General features: G+C 34.7%; 2 protein-coding genes across 2 annotated transcripts; one reads left to right on the top strand and one right to left on the bottom strand.

Moving 5' to 3' along the window:
• Positions 1-1657: 1657 nt before the first annotated feature.
• LOC117327960 lies at positions 1658-10475 on the top strand. Its single transcript, XM_033885224.1, has 2 exons — positions 1658-1973; positions 4347-10475. Exon 2 carries the CDS (start codon positions 4453-4455, stop codon positions 7570-7572), a length of 3120 nt encoding a protein of 1039 aa, XP_033741115.1. The 5' UTR covers positions 1658-1973; positions 4347-4452; the 3' UTR covers positions 7573-10475.
• A 789-nt stretch (positions 10476-11264) lies between these two features.
• On the bottom strand, positions 11265-19078 carry LOC117327961. Its single transcript, XM_033885225.1, has 3 exons — positions 18401-19078; positions 14164-14316; positions 11265-12298 (listed from the first exon to the last, which is right to left on the bottom strand). The coding sequence occupies exons 1-3, from the start codon at positions 18630-18632 to the stop codon at positions 11910-11912; spliced, it is 774 nt and encodes a 257-aa protein (XP_033741116.1). The 5' UTR covers positions 18633-19078; the 3' UTR covers positions 11265-11909.
• Between the last annotated feature and the right edge of the window lie 4763 nt (positions 19079-23841).

The following is a 23841-nucleotide window of genomic DNA, read 5'->3' as shown; positions in this document are numbered from 1 at the left end:
TTTTACTTATTTTTTTTTTTATTTTTCGTCTATTAACACCTATGTACAGAGACAATAGTAAAATTCAGGTCTTTCCCTCACATTGAGGATGTCTAGTACAAAGTAAATACTGATTATCTAACAACCATATGCAACAAATGATGCACGAATATAGAGGAAATAGTTCCATAGACATATATGTCGAAAGTGAAAATACTCACTATATCAATATATCGACAAGCTGCCAACATACAAACGTCAGAATACCGGGGAAGTGTGTCACAGAGAGACATTATACTACCTACATACAAAAGTCAGAATACCAGGGAGGTGTGTCACAGAGACATTATACTAACTACATACAAACGTCAGAATACCAGGGAGGTGTGTCACAGAGAGACATTATACTACCTACATACAAAGTCAGAATACCAGGGAGGTGTGTCACAGAGAGACATTATACTACCTACATACAAAAGTCAGAATACCGGGGAGGTGTGTCACAGAGAGACATTATACATACATACAAAAGTCAGACTACCGGGGAGGTGTGTCACAGAGAGACATTATACTACCTACATACAAAAGACAGAATACCAGGGAGGTGTGTCACAGAGAGACATTATACTACCTACATACAAAAGTCAGAATACCGGGGAGGTGTGTCACAGAGAGACATTATACATACATACAAAAGTCAGACTACCGGGGAGGTGTGTCACAGAGAGACATTATACTACCTACATACAAAAGTCAGAATACCAGGGAGGTGTGTCACAGAGAGACATTATACTACCTACATACAAAAGTCAGAATACCGGGGAGGTGTGTCACAGAGAGACATTATACTACCTACATACAAAAGTCGGAATACCAGGGAGGTGTGTCACAGAGAGACATTATACTACCTACATACAAAAGTCAGAATAACAGAGAGGTGTGTCACAGAGAGACATAATACTACCTACAGTTTTTGCGGATCAGAGAGACAATATGCTACCGACATACAAAAGTCAGAATAGAAGAGAAGTTTGTCCGGATCAGAGAGACTTTACATAGAGACCATTAATGTTTACGTCGTACGTGTACATCCATCTTTGTTATCTCATTTGTTTGTAGAAACCTTTGCCTTGTTAACAGCTTTTGTATTGTTAAGGGAAACGCATTGTGCACAAAAGAAATGAAAAATAATGAGATACCGCCAGTACTTTATTTTAATTGCATACCGCAGGTTATGTCAAGTCATGATATCTGGCGAGTAGCCATAACGTGCTATATCCTATTTCCCTACGAAGAGTTCAATTTCACCATACTTTACAATCCCTCTTTTAAACGAAGTATATGTAATGAATTAACATGTTCTTTATATGGCCCGTATAAGTATATGTATTCAGCTTATAAGATAAAGTTTAAATTCTAACAGACATTTGTTTGATAAAAATCCAAGAAAGTTCACCTTACAAAGTATTTTATTTAGTTTAAATAATATGTTATTCAAATGCACTTATTACATCACAATACAACTACATCTATTTAGTTTATATCAATTCCTCACCTAAGTATTGTATATCAGTAAATAACAGTTAGTTATAACTTAGTGTTATAATATGTGTATTTTAGCATTATGACAAACCCCATAGTGCCACTGTATACAGGACATTTTGTTGACACGTAACAAGTGTTCTTGTTTGGCGACGAGTTCAGCTATAATGAAATATCTGCGAAAATATATGCAGGTATGATAAGTATATACAAGGATTTATCAACCTGAAGACAACAAAAATTAGCTGTGTGCCGATACTGTAAATGGCGCAATATTTCATACTGTTTAAATATCCACTTATCGGCATTCAAGCGGAACGTTTATGGTAAAATTTGCTAGTAAAGGGAGCCTATCGAAAACAAAAAAACTACAGTAGTGCATGTTTTGTCAACATACATAAGATCGCCGAGGATAATATCCTAGAACCGACGAATAAACAACATTTATGATGGTAAGTATACGATTGTTCCAGCATCATACAAATAAGATAGTTAAATGATTACTTATGACAATAATATTCCTTCAAGGAACTAGTTTATTGACCTTCTTTGGGGTACGAGTCTTAACACACGTAAAATGCATGACCAATGTAAAACGAAAGTTGAAAAATTAAATGACAATTTTCTGAATATACCATTTTCATTAAACGGCAGTGTGTTTCCTTATAATTCAGATAAATCGAATGGTATAGCATTGCTTATGCAGGAATGAAAAAGAAGCTACCATACCGAATCAAGGTCGATAACTCTTACCTTCCCCGGTCAAGGAGTGTCTAGAATGTAATCTAACTGATCAGTGGAAACATGACTCGATTATCTAACCTTTATGGAAAGGATGATAAAAATACAGACCAAAATGTACCAATAAATATAATGGTATACGGAGTAACTTTGATAAAGTGTATTGAATACAAAGTAACTTTGTTAAATAGTATGGAATACAGAGTAACTTTGATAAATAGTATGGTATACAGAGTAACTTTGATAAATAGTATGGAATACAGAGTAACTTTGATAAATAGTATGGTATACAGAGTAACTTTGATAAAGTGTATGGTATACAGAGTTACTTTGATAAAGTGTATGGTATACAGAGTAACTTTGATAAAGAGTATGATATACAGAGTACGTTTGATAAAGAGAAAGTTTGATGATAAGTATAGTATACAGAATATCTTTGATAAAGATTATGGTATACAGAGTACCTTTGATAAAGAGAAAGTTTGATGATGAGTATAGTATACAGAATATATTTGATAAACAGTATGGTATACAGAGTAACTTCGATAAATAGTATGGTATACAGAGTAACTTTGATAAAGTGTATGGTATACAGAGTAACTTTGATAAAGTGTATGGTATACAGAGTAACTTTGATAAAGTGTATGGTATACAGATTAACTTTGATAAAATGTATGGAATACAGAGTAACTTTGATAAATAGTATGGAATACAGAAAAAAACTTTGATAAAGAGAATGGTATACAGAGTACCTTTGATAAAGAGAAAGTTTGATGATGAGTATAGTATACAGAATATCTTTGATAAAGATTATGGTATACAGAGTACCTTTGATAAATAGTATGGTATACAGAGTACCTTAGATAAAGAGAAAGTTTGATGATGAGTATAGTATACAGAATATATTTGATAAAGATTATGGTATACAGAGTACCTTTGATAAAGAGAAAGTTTGATGGTGAGTATAGTATACAGAATATATTTGATAAAGAGTATGGTATAATTAATTTATACGAGAAACTACCAATTTGTACTCTGAGTTTAACCTTAACAATGTTGATTTAGATATGGTAAAAATCGGTTATTTTGAGTTAAGGATACACTATAATTCATGGAGATTACACTATAATTTAAAGATTACGCTATACTCTAGAGATTACACTTTAATCTAGAGAATACATTATATTCCAAAGATTACTCCGTATCCTAGAAATTGTACTACATTCTAGAGATTACAGTTTATCCCAGAAATTACATTATACCCTAGGGGTTACAATATCTTTCAAAGATTACAATATATCATAGAGATTATACTTCACCCTTGAGATTACACTATACCCTAGATATTGCATTGTATTCTAGATATTACACTATATTCTAGAGAATATACTATATCCAGAAATGGTACTATATTCTACAGATTCACTATATTCTAGTATTTACTCTATATCCTAGAGATTACACTTCGTATATAGTGAATCTGTAGAATTAGTTTTAACTCTAGAATACATTCTAATGATTACTCTATATTATCCTATATATTACGTTTCATCCTAGAGTTAACGTTGTTTATTCAACTGAATATGACGGGTGACTTTAGTGTTTTATTACATAATGCGTTTGATTTTCCTTCACTATACATATAAGCCATATTTTGAACTATTGCACGGCTAAAAAATATGACGTTTCGGAATATTATGTGATTATGTAATAAAACAAGTATATCATGGGTGTCTGTGCAATTGTCCAGAATATTTGACACGAGGTACTGGTAAACGACCGATGTTCTATTGCACTCGGCAAATATTTGACACGAGGTACTGGTAAACGACCGATGTTCTATTGCATTCGGCCTAGTGCAATAGAACATCGGTCAGTTACCAGTACCTCGTGTCAAATATTCTGGACTATTGCACAGACACCCATGACATATTTGTATAATATATAATGTACAACGTGCACTAGTGCAGCTGAAGGATACATCATTACTTATAATCCTCATTTATATAGAATATCCACTATTGCAGCTGAAGGGTTCTTATAATTATTTATATAACTGACTCTCGTCAATTGTTCGTCCACAGAACCACATCGATGGATAAAAAAGGTGCGTCGAACAAAGTGAACGTTCCATCTCTATAGTATGTACACACCAAGTCCAATTGGGTATCGCTGTCATACATATTCAACATGCCGTGGGCGAATGCGTTACTTTGCGGAATACAAATGCAAGATCACACAGGAGTGCATAGTCTTCTTCAGTCTGGGACATCTTCAAACCGAGAATGTGCTGACTTCCCCGTTCCTCTGCTGATAGCGATAGAAAACAGTGATTTACAAATGGTGAAACTACTGCTCGATCATGGCGCGATCGTAAACATACAGGACGCAGATGGGGAAAGCGCCCTTCACTACGCCACCCAAGATGATGTAAAGTATGAGGTTATGGAGATATTACTCAAGGCCGGTGCTCATGTCAACTGCGTAAACAAATGGTCGAGGACGGCACTGCACTATGTGTGTTATGGCGGCGATCTGAACAAGATAGAGTTACTTTTGAAAATACCAAAAACACGTGTGGATATTCAGGATGAAAATGGAAACACGTGTTTACATGCTTTGATGACCTTTGATGAAGGCGAAATCGATGACGATGAATTTTGGAGGAGAGGTTTGACTATGCTTATTGAAGCTTTTGTTGACGTAAACATCACTAACAAAAAAGGACAAACAGCCTTACACATGGCAGCGGAACACGATTTTCAGCCAGAGGCAGTATTGTCTAACCTTCTAGATATCGGTAAAGATTTTAAATTTGAGTTGCAAGACGCTGAAGGAAAGAATTTTCTACATCTGTACATCAGTGGCCAAAGCGAAAACACACCTTTTTTGTGCAAACTCCTTAACAAAGGATTTCAATCATTTGTTTCTTCACGTTCTGGGTTCATCAAAGCTATCATAAATATGGAAGCTAGGAATGGCGAAACGCCTTTCTTGAGGTTTATGTTTGGATCAAGTCAATTAGACCTGGACATTCTTCAACACTTTGTTCATGCTGGTGCTGATGTGAACAAACCAAATAGTTTGGGAAGGACTCCTCTTCACCGTGTAATGATGGAAGAAACAAAAATGAACCGTCATCTGGTGTGCAAAATATTACTGTATGGGGGCGCCAACACAAACCTCCAGGACGAATTTGGCTTAACACCAACATTTTGGGCAAGAACGGTGAATCAAATTTCCGTGATCTGTGGTGCTGGTGCTGATGTAACTTTCACAGACAAGTTTGGGCGTAATGCTTTGATGAATTTTATGGTCCAAAGAAACTTTAAGGCAGTACAGGAGTTGGTCTTTAGGGGATGTAATGTCAATAGTGTTGATACAAACGGATCCACCGCGCTACATTATGCAGTATGGATGAATGATATCAACATGGTAGAACATCTTTTGGATGTCGGAGGAGATATCTCGGTTGCAGACAAAGAAAATCGCACTCCAAGTATGCTGGCTGATTTATTAAAAAATACTCAAATATGCGAACTTTTAGAGAAACGACATTTAAAAACACACAGCAAAGAAGATGCAGGGCAGAAAAGAGAAATCATATATGAAAGAGTTAGATGTTCTTCAAAAAGTCATTGGCTAGGAAATAAACTCACTATGAACTACAAAGACATCGTGAAAGCTGACAATAGCATTGCTACTTTAGAAACACAAGGATACAAAGCTCATGAATTGGCAGAACTACTTCTCAGCCAACCCGGGTCTGGAAAGCTTTTTGACAATCCGGAAACTACACAAGTCATTGATGCCGTTCAACAGCTGGTAAAACAATTATCAAAACGAATATCAGAATGTGATCCAAGATTCAGGAACGACATCGTCTCCATGGGAAGCGCGAGAGAAGGAACCAAAACAGGATACCCTGATGAGTTTGATTTTGTTTGCTGTCTCTCCGATATTCTCGAATATTGTGATATCGAGAACGACAACGGACCGAACAACGAAGGTTTTGTTCGATTGAAACTGAGAGAAAATTCCCATCTTCCCATTCAAATGGAATCGTTCTTTGACAAAAATGGTTACTTCAAAACATATGATGTAAGGATGGAATTTTTCAAGCTTATCTGGAATATTTTGATGGAAAAAGAGATGTGGCAGGATGGAAAAGTCCTATATGTCGGTGATGATATGAACAATGGGTTTGATCAAACGCCTGTCCTGAATTTCCAAATTTTATGGATTGGCCAAATTTTTAAAGGTCTCAAAATAAGTATAGACTTTGTCCCTGCAATACATGTTAGCAGAAAAATGGCTGTTTTCTCAACAAGAGACGGTATTCCTAACCCACAAGAAGCCTTGGAAGCGGGGCTCTTTGTGTTGTTACATCCTCCAGATGACATCATTTCAAACTGTAGAGACGTCTTTGAAGTAGAAGATACAATATGGTCGAGAACAGAAGCTACCTACGACAATGATATGGCAGACCTTATCAAAAGTCGCCTTCGTGTGTCCTGTGCACCAATGGAAGTATCCTTCCTAGAATCCCTACCAGACGTTGTGAGAGAAAGTTACGTGTTGGCTAAAATCATCAAAAATGAATGTCCAAAGGTGAGGTTCGACTCCGATTTCTTTCAGGAACTATATGATAGAGATCCAGTTGAAATTCAGCGACATGAGAATGTCCATTTTGAACCAGGAGAATATGACGTATACACGTCCATAGTGAGTTCATTAAATGAAGTGGCCAGCAGTGATGAGGAAAACATTTGGGATCTGAATATCGAAAATAATGCGGAACAGACAGCTGATACAGCATCATTGAATGGCTCCAATCAACCATGCTCTTCTGATGAAGAGCGTGATAGCGGGGGGACGGAATCGGCGAATAGTGGTGAAGATTCGCCAATGGATTCTCTTCGATCAGATGATACAAACAACTTTGAGGAAACTGATCTAGGACATGAAGCCAATAATGATATCACAAGCTACATGTTAAAGAATGCTTTGTTTCATTTGGTTGGAAGTAATCCAGAAATATGCGACAAAGATTTAAATAAAGACTCGTCAGGTGAAGGGCGCTTGAAGACCACTGTAGAATTGACAATAAAGATATTCGAACTACTGACAACAATGAATGAAACATGTGAGCTGCCAGTGTATTTTCTGCCTCGACAAAACGTGTTCGAATTCGCATACGAGTTTTGTCGGTCAATGGACCAGGAAAAACTGAGAAGAAAAATTCACTCTGATGGGAACAGAAGGAAAATTTTCCTCGATTTGATATTGGCGATTTTGAGGGTTCAATGAAAATTTGAGCCAACTCAAAGATGCTACATGAAAAAGTAACTATGATCGACTTAAAACAACAATAGGCTATTGAATATTTTATACAATGCAAAGGTTACATATGTTACGCTATTGGGCCTAATATCCTTTTTAGCTTCTCTTTTTATTTTTGTAATTTAGCATGAATAGCTAATTAATTCCATCCCGAAGATATTCCATCGCAAACCCTCATCCGACTTTATATTTTGTATGAAACTTCCAATGGGATCAGTTTAAGGATGCTGTAATTATGTTTGACATTTTCTGGTGTTATACGACCTTCGGCAATATATAGCATCTTTAACATTAGAAAAGATTAATACTGCCTTAAAAACATACTTAAACCATAGCTTAATATTAGTTAACTATGCCTGTCAAGATGTCAAAGCCGAATGACATACTTATGAATGTCCATTGATACTAAGTAATCGATTATTAGATTGTATCTATTCCATCTTTACAAGTAGACCTGATATTTGGTAGTTGAGTTGCTTTTTAAATAGTACCGAGAACAAATTAGCTTACTCATAATTTGATATAAATAATACCTATCTGAGAATAGCAAAATAATGCTCATTACGTATAAAACTGGTATCGACGTTTCACATATTATCTGATTAATACGCCAATCTAAATACTTATGATAAGTTCGCTATAATTTATACTTCGTATACGTATGGAATAAATCATTGATAAGATATGTTGCTTATGTCCAAATAGAATATGTTTATCAATGATTGTAAGGTAGATGACTTTATCATAAGGTATATGACATGACCTGATATTAACCTTTCGCTGTGTAACATCCGTAGCATAGCCTTTGTCTCAAGCATTCACCTGTCATTGAACTCCCATAACCATTTCAGTGTATCATTTGATGATCAATAATAGCCACTTATCAATTAATATGCCTCTCATCTTTAGTTATCATAATACAACACATTTTGATTTAAACCTTTTAACAGCACTGTACTAAGAAATTTAAACTCTGTGTTACTGTTATTAATTGCTATGTTTATTTATGTGATTTCCTATCCAAGACTTCAGTATTGTACATATTTAAAACTACCCCACGCGGTATTTCGTTTACTGTTCTTATTGTGTCATGTCTTGACATAATTGTTTTACCTATATTGTTTTTTAAACGTGAACTAGTTTGGGCTAAAGAAATAATTTTGAATTTATAGCTAAATGTTATTTTGAATTGAAATTAAAAACAAAATATATTCATATAACGAAACGATAAGGGGAAGTAACCAGGTAGACATTCGATAAGTCGATATCCGGTCAATATAGATATTATTTACAGCTAAATGATATATACCCTTCAATTTCAAACAACGAACAATCGTAATATTGTTGTCAAACAGCCCCAGGATAATTTCATATTCGGGCTAGATCATTTATCAGCTCACATGACAATTGCATTACTTTCAATCACGGGTATTCAGGTAGGTCAAACTAAGTCCGGAACACTTACTTCGTGAGTAAATGAGTTTATTAACCATGTCAATAGGATATATCATTAAGAGTTTACCTCGATATTTACTTACAAAGAAACCAGTCAGTGACATAGGATTAGCGTGCTGATTTCAATTGTGTCGTAGATTTTTACATAATTGTTTCATTACAATTTCAACTGACAGATCATAGCCAATTATTTCAAGAATAATATTGTTTTCTTAGTTCAATATTGATACGAATTAAAATGTTTGAAAATATAGCTGAAAAATAAGCATACATATATCAGTAAAACAAAACATTCATAGGAAGAAACCAGGTAGATGCTGGTCGATGTCGAGCCAAACTACATTATATACATGGATATATATGTTATTACCTGTGGCCAAATGGTACGTACAATAACATTTTTTTAAAAGAAGTGGTGGTGTAGTTACTAAACAGCCTATAGATTTATATCAATCATTTAACTCGGAGGATAATGAGATTGCTACCAAACCTGGGTAGGTAAAATTTAAATTCGGAACACTTATTCATGAGTAAATAAGTTCGTAAACCATGTCGGATAAAACCAAGAGAACTTGGAATCCGGATATAGATGATTTCTTGATATGACTATAGTTCTCAAATTCAGTTTCGTATTTATGTTCACTAATATACAAAACGTAAAATCTCTGTGAACACTGAACTTCGAATGGTGTTTTGGAAAAAAACATATATTTCTTTTCGCGAAACTCGTTTATACATCAGGAAAATACTAGAAAACAGTTGTTTGGCCTTATCAGTTGTCCTTAAATACTCCGATGATGGCTTTCGTGACCTTCTAGTAAGAATGCAACCACGGATTTTGCCTAGAATGACTGATATTATTCAGGAACGTGTGCCTTGTCGCTGAAAAGCCCCTTTTTATATAGTCCTGAGTAGATTTCAGGGCAAAAGAAGCTACCTAACATTGCAATTCAAAATATATTGATTGACTAATTGATTTTTGGTTTAATCAATAATTACCAAATGTCACTTACCCGCTGATTTCTTTCTCAAACTTTACATGTTAATGCGTTATGAAAACGCTAGGTTCCCATATGTTCTTGCTCACTAGTTTAGACATTCCGGTGGGTGTTTGCTAACATTCTGACCGATATGTTTTTTTATTCACATCAGCCTTAATGATAGTTATTCATAACTTAGTTCTAACAATCTTTTATTAAACCACTTTCATTGTTATTTTCATTTAAAACAAGTTCATGGTATTAATTTGAAATTGAAAGTTAAAATATTTATTTTTAAACAATGATACAATATTAGCACTATATGGACATTTGATTGCTGAGTGATGAACCTATCTGCGATAAATATATTTTATGTGTTATTTTTGAGGAACATTAAACATCGACGTTAATGTAATTATTATATAATATGCTGTTTTTGCGCTGTTTTTGTTGTTTTTATTGACTTTTGTAGCTTTCTCTAAATTATTTCTTTGCAGATTTGTGTTGTAATTTCTGTGATTTCTTTGTGCTATACGGTATTACCTAACGAGTTAATTTGTAATATCTCTGGTGCTCTTTTTTCCTGTGTACTATGTTTACTGTTTTAAAGATACGTGTAGTATCTCCACCCCACTCCTAATCACCACCAACCCACTTCTATCTATCTCCACCAATCCTACTACCCTACTTCATTTCCAATCACCTCCCATCATTCTCAACCACCTCAATCCTCTCCTAACCATCTCCACCCAACTCGAACTTGCATACACCCCAGCTCCTTGTGAAATTTGCATACACTTTCTGTCTCTAGCACTCACAGATAGTGTTTTCAAAATTACTTGACTTTGGCTTAATGAAATTGTTCAAAAACTTTTTCATGGTCTTTCAGAAAAGCATATTGTTAGTTCAATATGATTTTTTCGATATCACTGTATATCAAAGTAATAGTTTTGAAAGACAGAACAATTTGATTCCGTTTTGTTTGTTCAATATTTCCAATAACTTATAGGGGTAATAATATGGTGTGCATTATCGGATCGTTTGCGTGACGAGGATGATGTTGGAGCAACATATGTTTAGTCGTCGGTTATATTACATGACCTAGATCTGCGTAATATACATTATATGTTCTGTCCTCAAAATAAATGTCTAGGAATCGTTACGTTGGTACGCATGTAATGTAGTATTATACATCTGTAGGTCAATAAATAACAAACAAGCTGAGATTTCTTGTCCTTATTTTAAAAAGACAAAATCTTACCATCGGTATTCATTACAAATCGGCAACCTACAAATCAGGTTTAATTAATAACTTGTAATGTTCATAACTTTAACTCAACACAACATTGTTTTGCAATTCAATTATAAATACTTACTTCCAAACATGAATTGTATCATTTACCTTGTATTGTACCATTTACCTAAAACAAATTGAATCTACAATGTAATCACTTTAATACTGGGTATAAGTGCTTGTAAATAATTATCATGAATTAGAAGTGCTGAAGTCAGTCAGGCACAACAAGTCTTAATTTGAATATGTTTGTAAACACTTTTTGAGCTGTGCAAAGAAGCAGTTTTTGTAGAACCTAGGCAGAAGCTATGTATCTCGTAGAAAAAAATATGAAACAATATCAAATGATTACTAAAATATACCTAACTAAAACTGGGGAAATATTAATGGACGGATTTGAGTTATTAATGTAGTAACATATCGTATACATGCATTATCACTTAGTAAGTAACAAACAATGAATTGAAAAGAATACAAAAAATGATTAAACATTACTTCTCAGATCGCGCCAATATTCCTAGGAATTTAATTACGGGATCAAATATCACACGGTCATAATTTGATTGATATGTCTATCAGGATGTTTTCTTTGTTCTCTTTTTCTTCGAATCTGATTTAGCGAGTTTGTGAAGTTCGGACGTAAGTTCCTGTTCCTCGACAGTCTTTCGGGCACGTCGAACAGATTTAGTGGCCGCTGGGTTACCTATCCAGTGAAGGTCCTCTAAAGAAGACACGGCGGATGATGATGATGTGTCAGAGCTATCAGCATTACCACGACCTTGGCTGTCTGTACTCCCTCTCACAGAAGTCAGAGATCCTGAAGTTGGACGATACAAATTTCGTCTCGCCATTAAACTCTTAGCCATATTTGGGGTTTCTCGTAACTTGCCAGTCTTCGTGTTCATATCGAGGTCCTCAAATTCGTGGGACATTCGACGCCCTCTCCTTTTCGAATTGGCCATACCTTGAATATAATTGACAAATTGTCATTAAAAAACTGAAACGTTTAACTGTTATTTATTTTTAGTGAGTATAAGCGAAAACGTTCCCGTCATCTAAATAAAACAATTGGTATTATGAAATATATATGTTATAGAAAGAAAAGAAAAGAAAAATTCGCCATAATAAAACAAAAGTGTTATCATAAAATGTGTGCAAACTTACTAGAACATTTTTCATCATCGTGTTTTTGTGTATTGGAATGGTTGTTTACAGAATGAACGACATTTCTTAAACCAAAACATGGTCATTGTTTCCATTATAAGTCAATCACCTGGTATGTATTGATCTACTGTCAGTTCTGTATAGAAATAATTAACAAATATTAACTTCAAAATTTGGAATTAATCCTATTGTTGTGTTGTGTTTAATTTAAACCGTACTGCTGTATTTTACCTATTGTAATATCCGTACCAATAGTGGTATAGGTGTAACAGGTATAAAACTCTCATTCGTTTGGTTACAATCTGTGATTGGCTCGGACTTCTTTTGAATTCGATATTTTTGACGTCTCAAATTATATTGTCAAAAATTAAAGGGAACTCTTTTTTTCAAATCTAAGATAACAAAAAGCTGTATTCATTATAAGCGTTTCCTTTTTAAAAGAATTTAAAATGTTGTTGAAGCACACACTGTTAAAAGATAACCGTTTTCTAGCCTAATATCCTTTCAGGAAAAACTACCCACAAAATAACCTCGATCATGGTAACAATATTTAAACTTCCATTTGAACTATGAGCTCTAGGGCTGGCCATAAATATTGATATAGGAATAGAAGAGGCTTGGGGTATATAGTTAAATAAGATAAGGTAAATTTATCACTAGGAAAACAAACACTGACTCAAGTAGGGAAGAGATACGCCTTCAAATTGTCAGTGTCTTATTGTCGTGAGACGTCCTGTAACGTCATCAAATCCGTAAACATGAGGAATTCCTCGCTGATATTCCTGACCCTATGGGAGTATTTTTATCTATCTAATCTATATCAACGACCTGTCTGAGGCACAAAGTATGACCACCCTGATCTCTTAAGCAGGTGTTTTATCCATCAGCTGATAAGCAACCTAGTATTCTTTTAAACTGTTTGATAAAACGTCTCGATATATACTGAATCTGATTATGTTTTACAGCGTTACCAGGAAATCCATGTCTATTGTATAACCCTAGGCAGTGGTATGGCCTATGATATCCTTACTTATTATCTTCGGTGTGAAATCGGGTTTGAAACATGTTCACATTACGCACCAAATCCTATTTTATTGAACAAAAAGTTTAAGTTGTTATTTATTAATCGGTATTTTGAAGAAAAAAAATTACAGTAAAATATTTATATAAATATTTGTTTAACATAACGAGGTGGTTTGATCTAGATGTTGCAATTATTAAATTATCTAATTCTATATCCACGCTTTGGTAAAATGTTATGATAAGTACAGCATAGTCGTTGTAAAAGCTACACAACACTTACATTTACATTTCCTACACCTTCCGCTGTCATTTGTAGATTAAGCAACAGCCACGATGGTCAGTCGTCATTCCCATAATCAAACACACAGTGGATGAAAATCTCATGTTTTCTGGTAAGGTTATATATTGTTTTGCCATGCAAATGGAAATATACTACGTCAACCACTAACATACAAAGATTGAAGTAATCGACTTTAAAAAATGATTCCATATTTCGTGTAAATGACATTGCCAACACGTATCATACCAGAGGTTCAATACGTCACATAAAAAAAGCCTGTATCATTCCTTTTCAGCTATAAACGTAAACATTAAATGCTCTTTTACAGTAGCCATACTGACAGCATTTAACTTTACACTTGCCTGCATGAGCCAGACTCGAACCCGATCTACTCCCGAGTCTGGGTGATCCCCGGGGACTCTCCGATAGGGTGACAGGCCATGGCTCGGTAGGGATATGGCGTAGCTCCTCGTCATCCTCCTTTATATCGCTATTGTTCCCCTTCCTGACTTTCTCTGGCAAAGTAAAATGAATAGTTAAGGTGGGTATGACCAGTAAAACTGACGTTAAATCTACAACATCACAGCAACTTGTTCTAGTATTTGGTTTTAATCTAGCCTTATACAAGGTAGGTAAGCGTTCATACATCTGTGTTAGGGCACTAACGAGCTCTATTAGGAACACCATAAGGGTTTCACATATTGTAACTGAATAAACTTGACGGGTTCAAGGGCAAGGAGTGAAATGGCGCAGAAACAAGGAAAATGGGCTGTTTGAAAAGGGACTGTTTAAAATGTCATTTTCGTTTTGGATACGATAGAAATGTAAGTGTATTTATTCATGAACTTTCAGAAGTAGGTACTACTTAATGATCTATTAGATATGCTTCAAGAATGATCGACCTATAGAAATGTTACTGGTTCGTTAAATAACATAAACTAGATCATATTTCAGTTCGGTTGTTCAGCAAATACTCTTAACTCTTAACTCAGTTGTTCGTGACGACTAATTTATACGTTATACACTGCTTTAATCAATGTATTTGAAAGTTGTTGACTTCAACATTAAAACTACTGTATAAAGATTATGAATCAAAATCCCAATTATTTAGTTAATCATATGATGAAACAGTCATAGATAAACATATCAATAAGGTAAGTATGTTTAATTTACTTTATTGTAGTAATACTAAATAAACACCATGTAAATCCTGATTACGTATCAATACAGTCGGGCAATATCATTTTTTTAAGTAAACCTATCTAGATTTGTATTACCAATAAGATAACATCAGTATGGTGAGACTGAACTGTTTAATGCAAATGTTGATACAGTTATATAATGTACAAATGTTGACAACTAGTTATATAATGTACAAATGTTGACAACTAGTTATATAATGTACAAATGTTGATACAGTTATATAATGTACAAATGTTGACAACTAGTTATATAATGTACAAATGTTGACAATTAGTTATGTAATGTACAAATGTTGATACAGTTATATAATGTACAAATGTTCACACTTATTTATATAATGTACAAATGTTCACACAGTTATATAATGTACAAATGTTCACACTTAGTTATATAATGTACAAATGTTGATACAGTTATACAATGTACAAATGTTCACAACTAGTTATATAATGTACAAATGTTGACAACTAGTCTTATAATGTACAAATGTTGACAACTAGTTATATAATGTACAAATGTTGACAATTAGTTATATAATGTACAAATGTCCACACAGTTATATAATGTACAAATGTTGACAATTAGTTATGTAATGTACAAATGTTGACAATTAGTTATATAATGTACAAATGTTCACACATAGTTATATGATGTACAAATGTTCACACAGTTATATAATGTACAAATGTTGACAATTAGTTATATAATGTACAAATATTCACACAGTTATATAATGTACAAATGTTGACAATTAGTTATATAATGTACAAATGTTCACAACTAGTTATATAATGTACAAATGTTGACAACTAGTCTTATAATGTACAAATGTTCACACAGTTATATAATGTACAAATGTTGACAATTAGTTATTCAATGTACAAATGTTCACACTTAGTTATATAATATGCAGTGTTATCTAGTTTTGGTGTTAGATCATGCTTGCATGCTTTTATTCATGATAACTTCACTCCCAATATACGCGATATCGTGGCAGCGGTAGTAAGCCATTGTGTTGTGCTAGTCTGACTTGGTAGATAAGGTACTGTAATTGATAGCAATTGAGTAAACATTTTAAAACCAATTCTTCACGTTCATAGCTCTTTAACAGGTCCATAAAAGTTACAATATCAAACAACACGACAATTTATTCATACATTTTTTATGGTCAACCTTTGAGCTACGTCTCAGTAATACTGTTCGTTAAACATTCTTCAAAAGTATCAGTATTCCTCGCTCATTTTCGTATTTCTTGCCTCGCCTAACTTATTGTTCAGATTGAAGGGTTCTAGTATTCATTTAAACAAATTCATCATAAAATTCAGTATTTAAAAAATCACAATAACTTGCATAAGTAACACTTAAAATATCTTAACAGTATTTGATAACAAATGGGGTAATGTATAAGATTATCTTTCCAATAGTTAAGATTGTATTGCTCAAAGGATAGAGAAATATATCATACGTTAATAATTTTTTCACGTTCATTATATGTATATTTATATGTAAAACATCGTCCAATCAGAGCGGCATTTAAAAATCTGGTGCAAGCCCTCCTGTGAGAGGACACATTTGTAATATATTAACATGCTTTGCCTGAATAAAAAGATCTCAAAAAGAAAAAAGAAAATCTGCATCCCGGCTATCCTCAGTCGTGTTTGTCTTGTTTGTGGTATGTACTACAAAACCAATCTGTTTACCACTTGTGACATGGAGGGGTATATCACGGGGGAGTGATAATACAACGCCTGTTTTACTGGTACTGGCCACACGTAATGATTTACATTACAATATAAGATTATAAAGAGGTAAACACATTGAGCTCCTGCTGAGTAAAGGTAAATATTTTGAAATTGCCAAAGTTGACATTCCTTAAGACATTGTAAACTGAACAGAACGTTGCTGTTTGTACAAATTGATCTGTCAAGAAAATGTGTTACACTGAACAAAAACTCGTTGGTACGTGTTGGGTGGATAAGTGTTTGTTCTCAGTGAGTGTGAAGACCTAACACTTGTGATGAAGGGAAGGATTGGGGATGGTATGCAATAGACAGGAACCTTGAGAGACTTGTTCAAGAAGAAAAGCGGAGTCTTTTAAAGTGTTTACTTTCTGATGTCAAGAAATCTTAAGTCTTTTTTTATCAATACCATAAATACTGTATTCTTCTTAAGGTTTTTAAACTCAGTGATAATTACCTGATAAACATTACCAAGCCGGCGATTATTCCCCTATAACTAAGTAATGTATTTCTCTTTTAATTAACTAGATTTAATGACTATGCAAGACTTTATTCTGGATGACTTATCAGATACCTGATATGAGAACAGTGACTTAGCTTTGAGCATGCATTAGCCTAGTTTCGAAGGTAGAATGTAGGCAGGTGGACCCTAAATACAGATAAATAAATTGTAGATGAATTCACGGATGCATGCATGATTTAAAACATGTATTACTTATGCCCTTGATTAGCAAATTCCATTTATGGCAAGTAGATTAAACTTCAGTGAATATTGTATGTTCCATGGCAATAGAGAAAAAATAGATACACAAAATAAGAAATGACAGCATAAAATCTTAGCACGTTACATTGATGCAGGGGCATGGTGATGTCCCGTCTTTATATGATTGAATGTAACACCACTGTCTTACAGCACATATCAGAGACAGCGAAATCCATATTAGTGACATACAACTGTAGAGAGTAAGAAGCATACTTATTGAGTTTTTTTTAAGGTTTGTGGAAAACAAATGGTGACGATACTAAATTATTATTTTAGAATTATTTAAACAGAAGCAAAAACCAACAAACATTTAGAAGATCATGTTCAATGTAGAATTTGTACAAGGAGAGGTAGGTACTGATGACATTTAACCATACGTTAGTTCATTGATAATATTTCTGTCTCAGAGAATGCCCAAATGTATAGTTTTATTTAATTCATTGTAACTCTAGAAATCTATTCAATGTCATGTGAAATGGAAACGAACCCACAATGGTTTACAGCAGAACAAATGCTGTGTATGCAGTATAATATTTTAGACGCTATGTTAACTGTTTAAAAATAAGATGACTAAATGACATTATATCGTTTACTATAGGAAACAGAATTATATATTAATCATTTTGGCTGTATCGTAATCACGCGGAAATTGTTTATACCTCGGTGACATCACTTCAACTATAACGTCACGATGCTTTGTGACAAATGCACATCTTTTCTCTGGACCATTTGTATATTGCGGGTTTATAACAAACAATGTCATGATTTCATACCTAAAGTAAACAAAAGGATTTGTGAACGATCAGTGACTCTTGGGTGAACATATCAATGTAATTTCCTCAATTAACGCTAGAAATAATTAGAGTCCTATAGTGTCGGCTTGCATATCCTTACCTCTCATATTATGCACAATAGTGTTCTTCATTTTGTCGATCTGCATATGTCTGAGCTGTTCTCGCAGTTGTTTCTCCTCTCTTCCTAGATTGGCTGCTGCCATCTTTCTCTCAGATTCTATCCCCATTGTCTTTTTTTGTAAAGAGTTCCTTCTTGCGGAGTTTTTTACCCGACATCCGCTGTAACTCTTGCTGCTTTCCCGGATATACCTGTCAACGTCCCCTTCCTTCATTGTCCTCCAATTTCCCTGACCTGGTGGCAGGACAAAACACTCAGTTGCAATTTGGATATAGAAATTCTCTAAAGCAGTCCTTCCGTTTTTAGCTAAGCATTTGTTGGTTTGTGAGATGTGATAAAATTAGTTCCAGAAGAAGAAAATAATCCCTTTTATATCTACATAAAATCACGTATATACATCAGAGGTAGATGGTATAATCAGCCTTTGTATGTAACATGCAAGCGATCATCCATAATGGACAGCCAAACAGATTGTATGTCTTCTGTTCAGTACAGCGTTATACATGAAGATGAGTATTATCTTGGTGTCTTGTCCACATTGTCCTTCTGGCCCGGCTTTAATGTACTATCTGTGTTCCGGGAGAGTCAATGTATGATCAGCGGTCATTGGATATCTCTGTCGACTACCGATCGACTGCGTCGTGTCTGCTGTACAGGTAAGGACACTCTTACCTATATACTCGTTCAATATATGTAAAATCAATGGGTTAATTGTGACGGAAACCTTTATCGTTAAGTAAATAATTTATGTGAAATTTACAATGTAATGGCTTCAGTATTAGCTTGTTTGATAACGGACATAACTTGTAGTACCGAGTGCTCGATACCACCTGTTTATACCCAACATCCGTCCTTTCAAGTATTTTTTATTTGACAAGTTTTACACTGGAAAGTGTTTTCTTCGAGGTAATTTATACTGATAAAGTGATCCGACAAATACCGCAACTCCCATATACGTAAATTGTATTATACTCCACGCACATGCCATGTTTACCAGACCAATTATAACGGGACCAATTTTGTGACGTTATACAAAATATTGACTCAGAACAAACAACGTCCACCCTTACTTACACCACACGTAGAACCAACCCCGAAGACTCACCTCTGTCAACATGTCTCCAAATTTACAGTTAATCAAACTAACACCCAGACTTTTGTCAAAAAATTGGCTGAAAACGTATACTGTAATCAAAGGTAAATTTAAATTTCTAGTCGGTAAGTAAGCTTTCAGACATTTAACTGACTCGCCAGGTCACTTGGATCTCTACTAAGAAAGGGTGCTTTATTTTGAATCTCAACTTTGAGTTGATTTAAATGAAATTCAAGGTCGATTCCATTTCATTTGATGTATCAAAAATAAATGAAGTGTATATACTCACTGCTCTGTGTGTTCTGTCTTTTGTATTTGGAGAATCATGTGGAAAGACAAAAAACACACATTTGGATATACGAATTTATTTTGACATCAAACAAATAAAATGTTAACAAAATGTAAAAGTATAAGTCAATACATGATTTAACAGGCCGTCATTCACTATAACTCAGAAATATGATGACTAGCGAAACATGCTCTGTTTTACAAGTAGTTTACATGTTTTCAAATTTAATGTGTGTTAATCTTCACTTGCGTGAATATTGACGTATCAACTTACAGCATGTTGATGTACTTAATAATTACGTCGATAGCGTGTTGGGAAATGACACTGTGTAAATATGTGTAATATGAAATTTGAAATATGATTTCTTCCTGGTGCGGCACTTTAGTATAGTAAAAATTAGTGGCCATGATATTGTGATATCATAATAAAAACACCAGACAGACCAGACTAAAACACACGCCAATAGTGATCAAATACAGATTATATTAAAGGTAAATACGCCGCTACAAATGTTACACAAATGTTCAGGTTCTTCAAGATCAAACTTATATTACGTCAAATCTGTACGGAAAATTGGAGTTTCTCTCTTATAATGTAAAACGCAAGCAGCATTTAAAAGCATATTTATTCTTATACATATAGCTGGTATGTTCTCGAAGATTGGACAAAAGATAACAGGATGCACTCAGATCTAGAGGTTAGACCACAGGCGTCTGCTTTTGGTAAGTATTTAAAGAAGAAAAATATAAAAAATATTTTAGTGTACTACTATATCAACGTTGATAAAGTAGGAGTAGGGACTGATATCGTTTCTATAAATACTAACCAGAAACAGATGACTGTGGTTAGACAAACATTTGGTACACAAATTACACCGAGGACAAAACAAATCACACCGACGACAAAACAAATTACACCGACGAGAAAACAAATCACACCGACGACAAAACAAACAGATGCTGACATGTAATATAAATCGTAATTCTAACTCAAAATCGAAAGTCAAAATATGAAAAAAATATCCAAATCAAGAGCCAAAAAACACCACTATGATTACAGGGAGACCTTAGTAAACCAATAAAACCAGGCATGTATTTATGAAACTGTTGAATCCATATGTTCCAATGACTTCAAGGAATTTTGGAGTTTTTTTCTTCTTTTAAACTGTTATTTCCTAATTTTAAAGAAAGTTGTGTTTTGCATAAATATCATGTTTGAGCATGACAATGGTTTCATGAATATGGGCCCACGTGTTCCAGAAGGTTAAACGTCTTCTGTAGAATGGTACACACATTCACATCCGGAAGTCAAGAATACGGCAGAAAGGAATACGAGAGGCTGTCAGGTACATCATTACGCCTACAGCTATGCCACAAAGAAAATAAGCCTATATATTTCTAAATCTGTCATGAATGCGAAACTTAATATTTCCCTTTAATTTAAAAATACATTTTTCAATGTCATGTAAATGACATGCAATTATAATGCAATATATTTATATATCTCTTATACAATCACTTCCTGAGCTTTTGGCAACACGGACATTATACAATTCCGGAAGTTCCGTTGTGACCCTTAGTTTACTCAGTGCAAGGTATGTCTATCGTTGTATGCTAAATATTAATGAATAGATGACAAAGTACTAATTTGATTTGCATGACGTGGGATATTATTCTATATAACAGCTGTCAATACTCTCCCTTTGTCTCCAGCATATTCGCATCAGCGTCGACATCTGACTCGATAATGAGCAGAGACTAATTATATAATTATCGATATCCGGGTATTACCTCTGTACCAACATGGCTAACTCATTGTGTGTCCAAACGGTTTCCATCGATCTGCTCGTCTTTATTGTATTTTCGTGAGTGTCAATCAGTTCGATTAGTTCACACATTATTCACTTTATGTATTACGATAACGTGTGTTTATCGAATTACACAACCTCTTTGTATTTGTAATATCTACCGATGCTTATACCATCAGTCGACAATGGTATACCAATGGTTTACCGATACTATACCAATGTTGTACTAAGGTGTACCAATGGTGTCTCAATGGTATACCAATACTGTACCAATACTATACCAATGCTGTACTAAGGTGTACCAAGGCTGTACCAATGGTGTACCAATACTGTACCAATACTGTACCAAGGCTGTACCAATGCTGTACCAAGGTTGTACCAATGGTGTATCAAGGCTGTACCAATGCTGTACCAATACTGTACCAATGCTGTACCAATGCTGTACCAATACTGTACCATTACTGTACCAATGTTGTACCAATGGTATACCAATGCTGACTCATGTTGTACCAATGCTGTACCAATACTGTACCATTACTGTACCAATGTTGTACCAATGTTGTACCAATGCTGACTCATGTTGTACCAAGGCTGTACCAATGTGTACCAATGTTGTACCAATGCTGACTAATGCTGTACCAATGCTGTACCAAGGCTGTACCGATAATGTACCAATGCTGTACTAAAGGTGTACCATTGATGTACCAATACTGTACCAAGGCTGTACCAAGGCTGTACCAATGTGTACAAATAGTGTACAATTACTGTACCAATGTGTACCATTACTGTACCAATGTGTATCATTACTGTACCAATGTGTACCAAGGCTGTACCAAGGATGTACCAAGGCTGTACCGATGCTGTTATACCAGAACAACCGATTACAACCGTTCTGTAGGCAATGCTAAAATGTTATATTTCTCTAAAGGAGACAATATTAATATTCTGAATCACATTTGAATATTTTCACTGAAACCTCGAATGTTGTTGAAAAAATGCATTTGGTGTACTTCAGTAAGTTATATTCAGCGTATTTTAATTCTTATCACTTCGGTATTACTTATTGACTATTATTTCTTTAGAAACTAGTCTTTTGCCAACGTCGCACAGCAGGAAAGCGACCCCGAATACAACACACCGATCTGTATGGATTATTATACAGATGATAATAGCAGTCCAATCGTTATCTAGGACCAGTGTCAAAAACCATACAACAAGTATGTTCCCGGACGGTACAAGGGATTTCATGAAATCGTACAATATGTGTGGGAGATTTAATGTAAAAACACAACAAAAGGAAACAAAGATGATCGATACATTGGCCTGTTTATCCTGATCTAGAAACATGCAACAATATTGAAAATGACACAAATAGTCAAGACAATCAATAGTTGTCTCGCTTGATAATAATATTGAACACGTGATTGGATATCGCATTTCCTTATTTGGTGTTATACTGCTTTAACTTTTTTTTAATGAATAGAAAAATATGGAACACAAGCCTTCTCGTCGTAAGACTAGCATCGAGCTTTACTTACACTCGGTCACTGTATTACCATTATATTACAACGTTATTTTTACAAACATTCACTTCCATTTCCAGCACCCATCCTCCCATGGTATTCTAGTCTTAATTGGCTCGCAACTCTTCAAATTTAGTTTTCTATCAGTTTTACCAAAGGTGATGTATAGTTAACTTGACTGGAAACATCCTGTTTACAAATAACAAAAAACGTAATGAGTTTACATATTTACAATAGCCTATTGACCAATGCTTACGTGTGAGGAGGGAGGCCATGATCACCACTACAAAGAAGTATTGAGTCGGTTAACGAAGTATCTGTGGGGTAGTACTAACCCCGGGTATACATAGTCGGTTAACGAAGTATCTGTGGGGTAGTACTAACCCCGGGTATACATAGTCGGTTAACGAAGTATCTGTGGGGTAGTACTAACCCCGGGTATACATAGTCGGTTAACGAAGTATCTGTGGGGTAGTACTAACCCCGGGTATACATAGTCGGTTAACGAAGTATCTGTGGGGTAGTACTATCCCCGGGTATACATAGTCGGTTATCGAAGTATCTGTGGGGTAGTACTAACCCCGGGTATACACAGTCGGCTAACGAAGTATCTATGGGGTAGTACTAACCCCGGGTATACATAGTCGGTTAACGAAGTATCTGTGGGGTAGTACTAACCCCGGGTATACATAGTCGGTTAACGAAGTATCT

This window comes from Pecten maximus, chromosome 5 (assembly GCF_902652985.1).
Source record: "Pecten maximus chromosome 5, xPecMax1.1, whole genome shotgun sequence".
In the NCBI taxonomy this organism is placed as follows: Eukaryota; Metazoa; Mollusca; class Bivalvia; order Pectinida; family Pectinidae; genus Pecten; species Pecten maximus.
The sequence above is the reverse complement of the archived record's forward strand: the minus strand, read 5'-3'. Positions and strand labels throughout refer to the sequence as shown.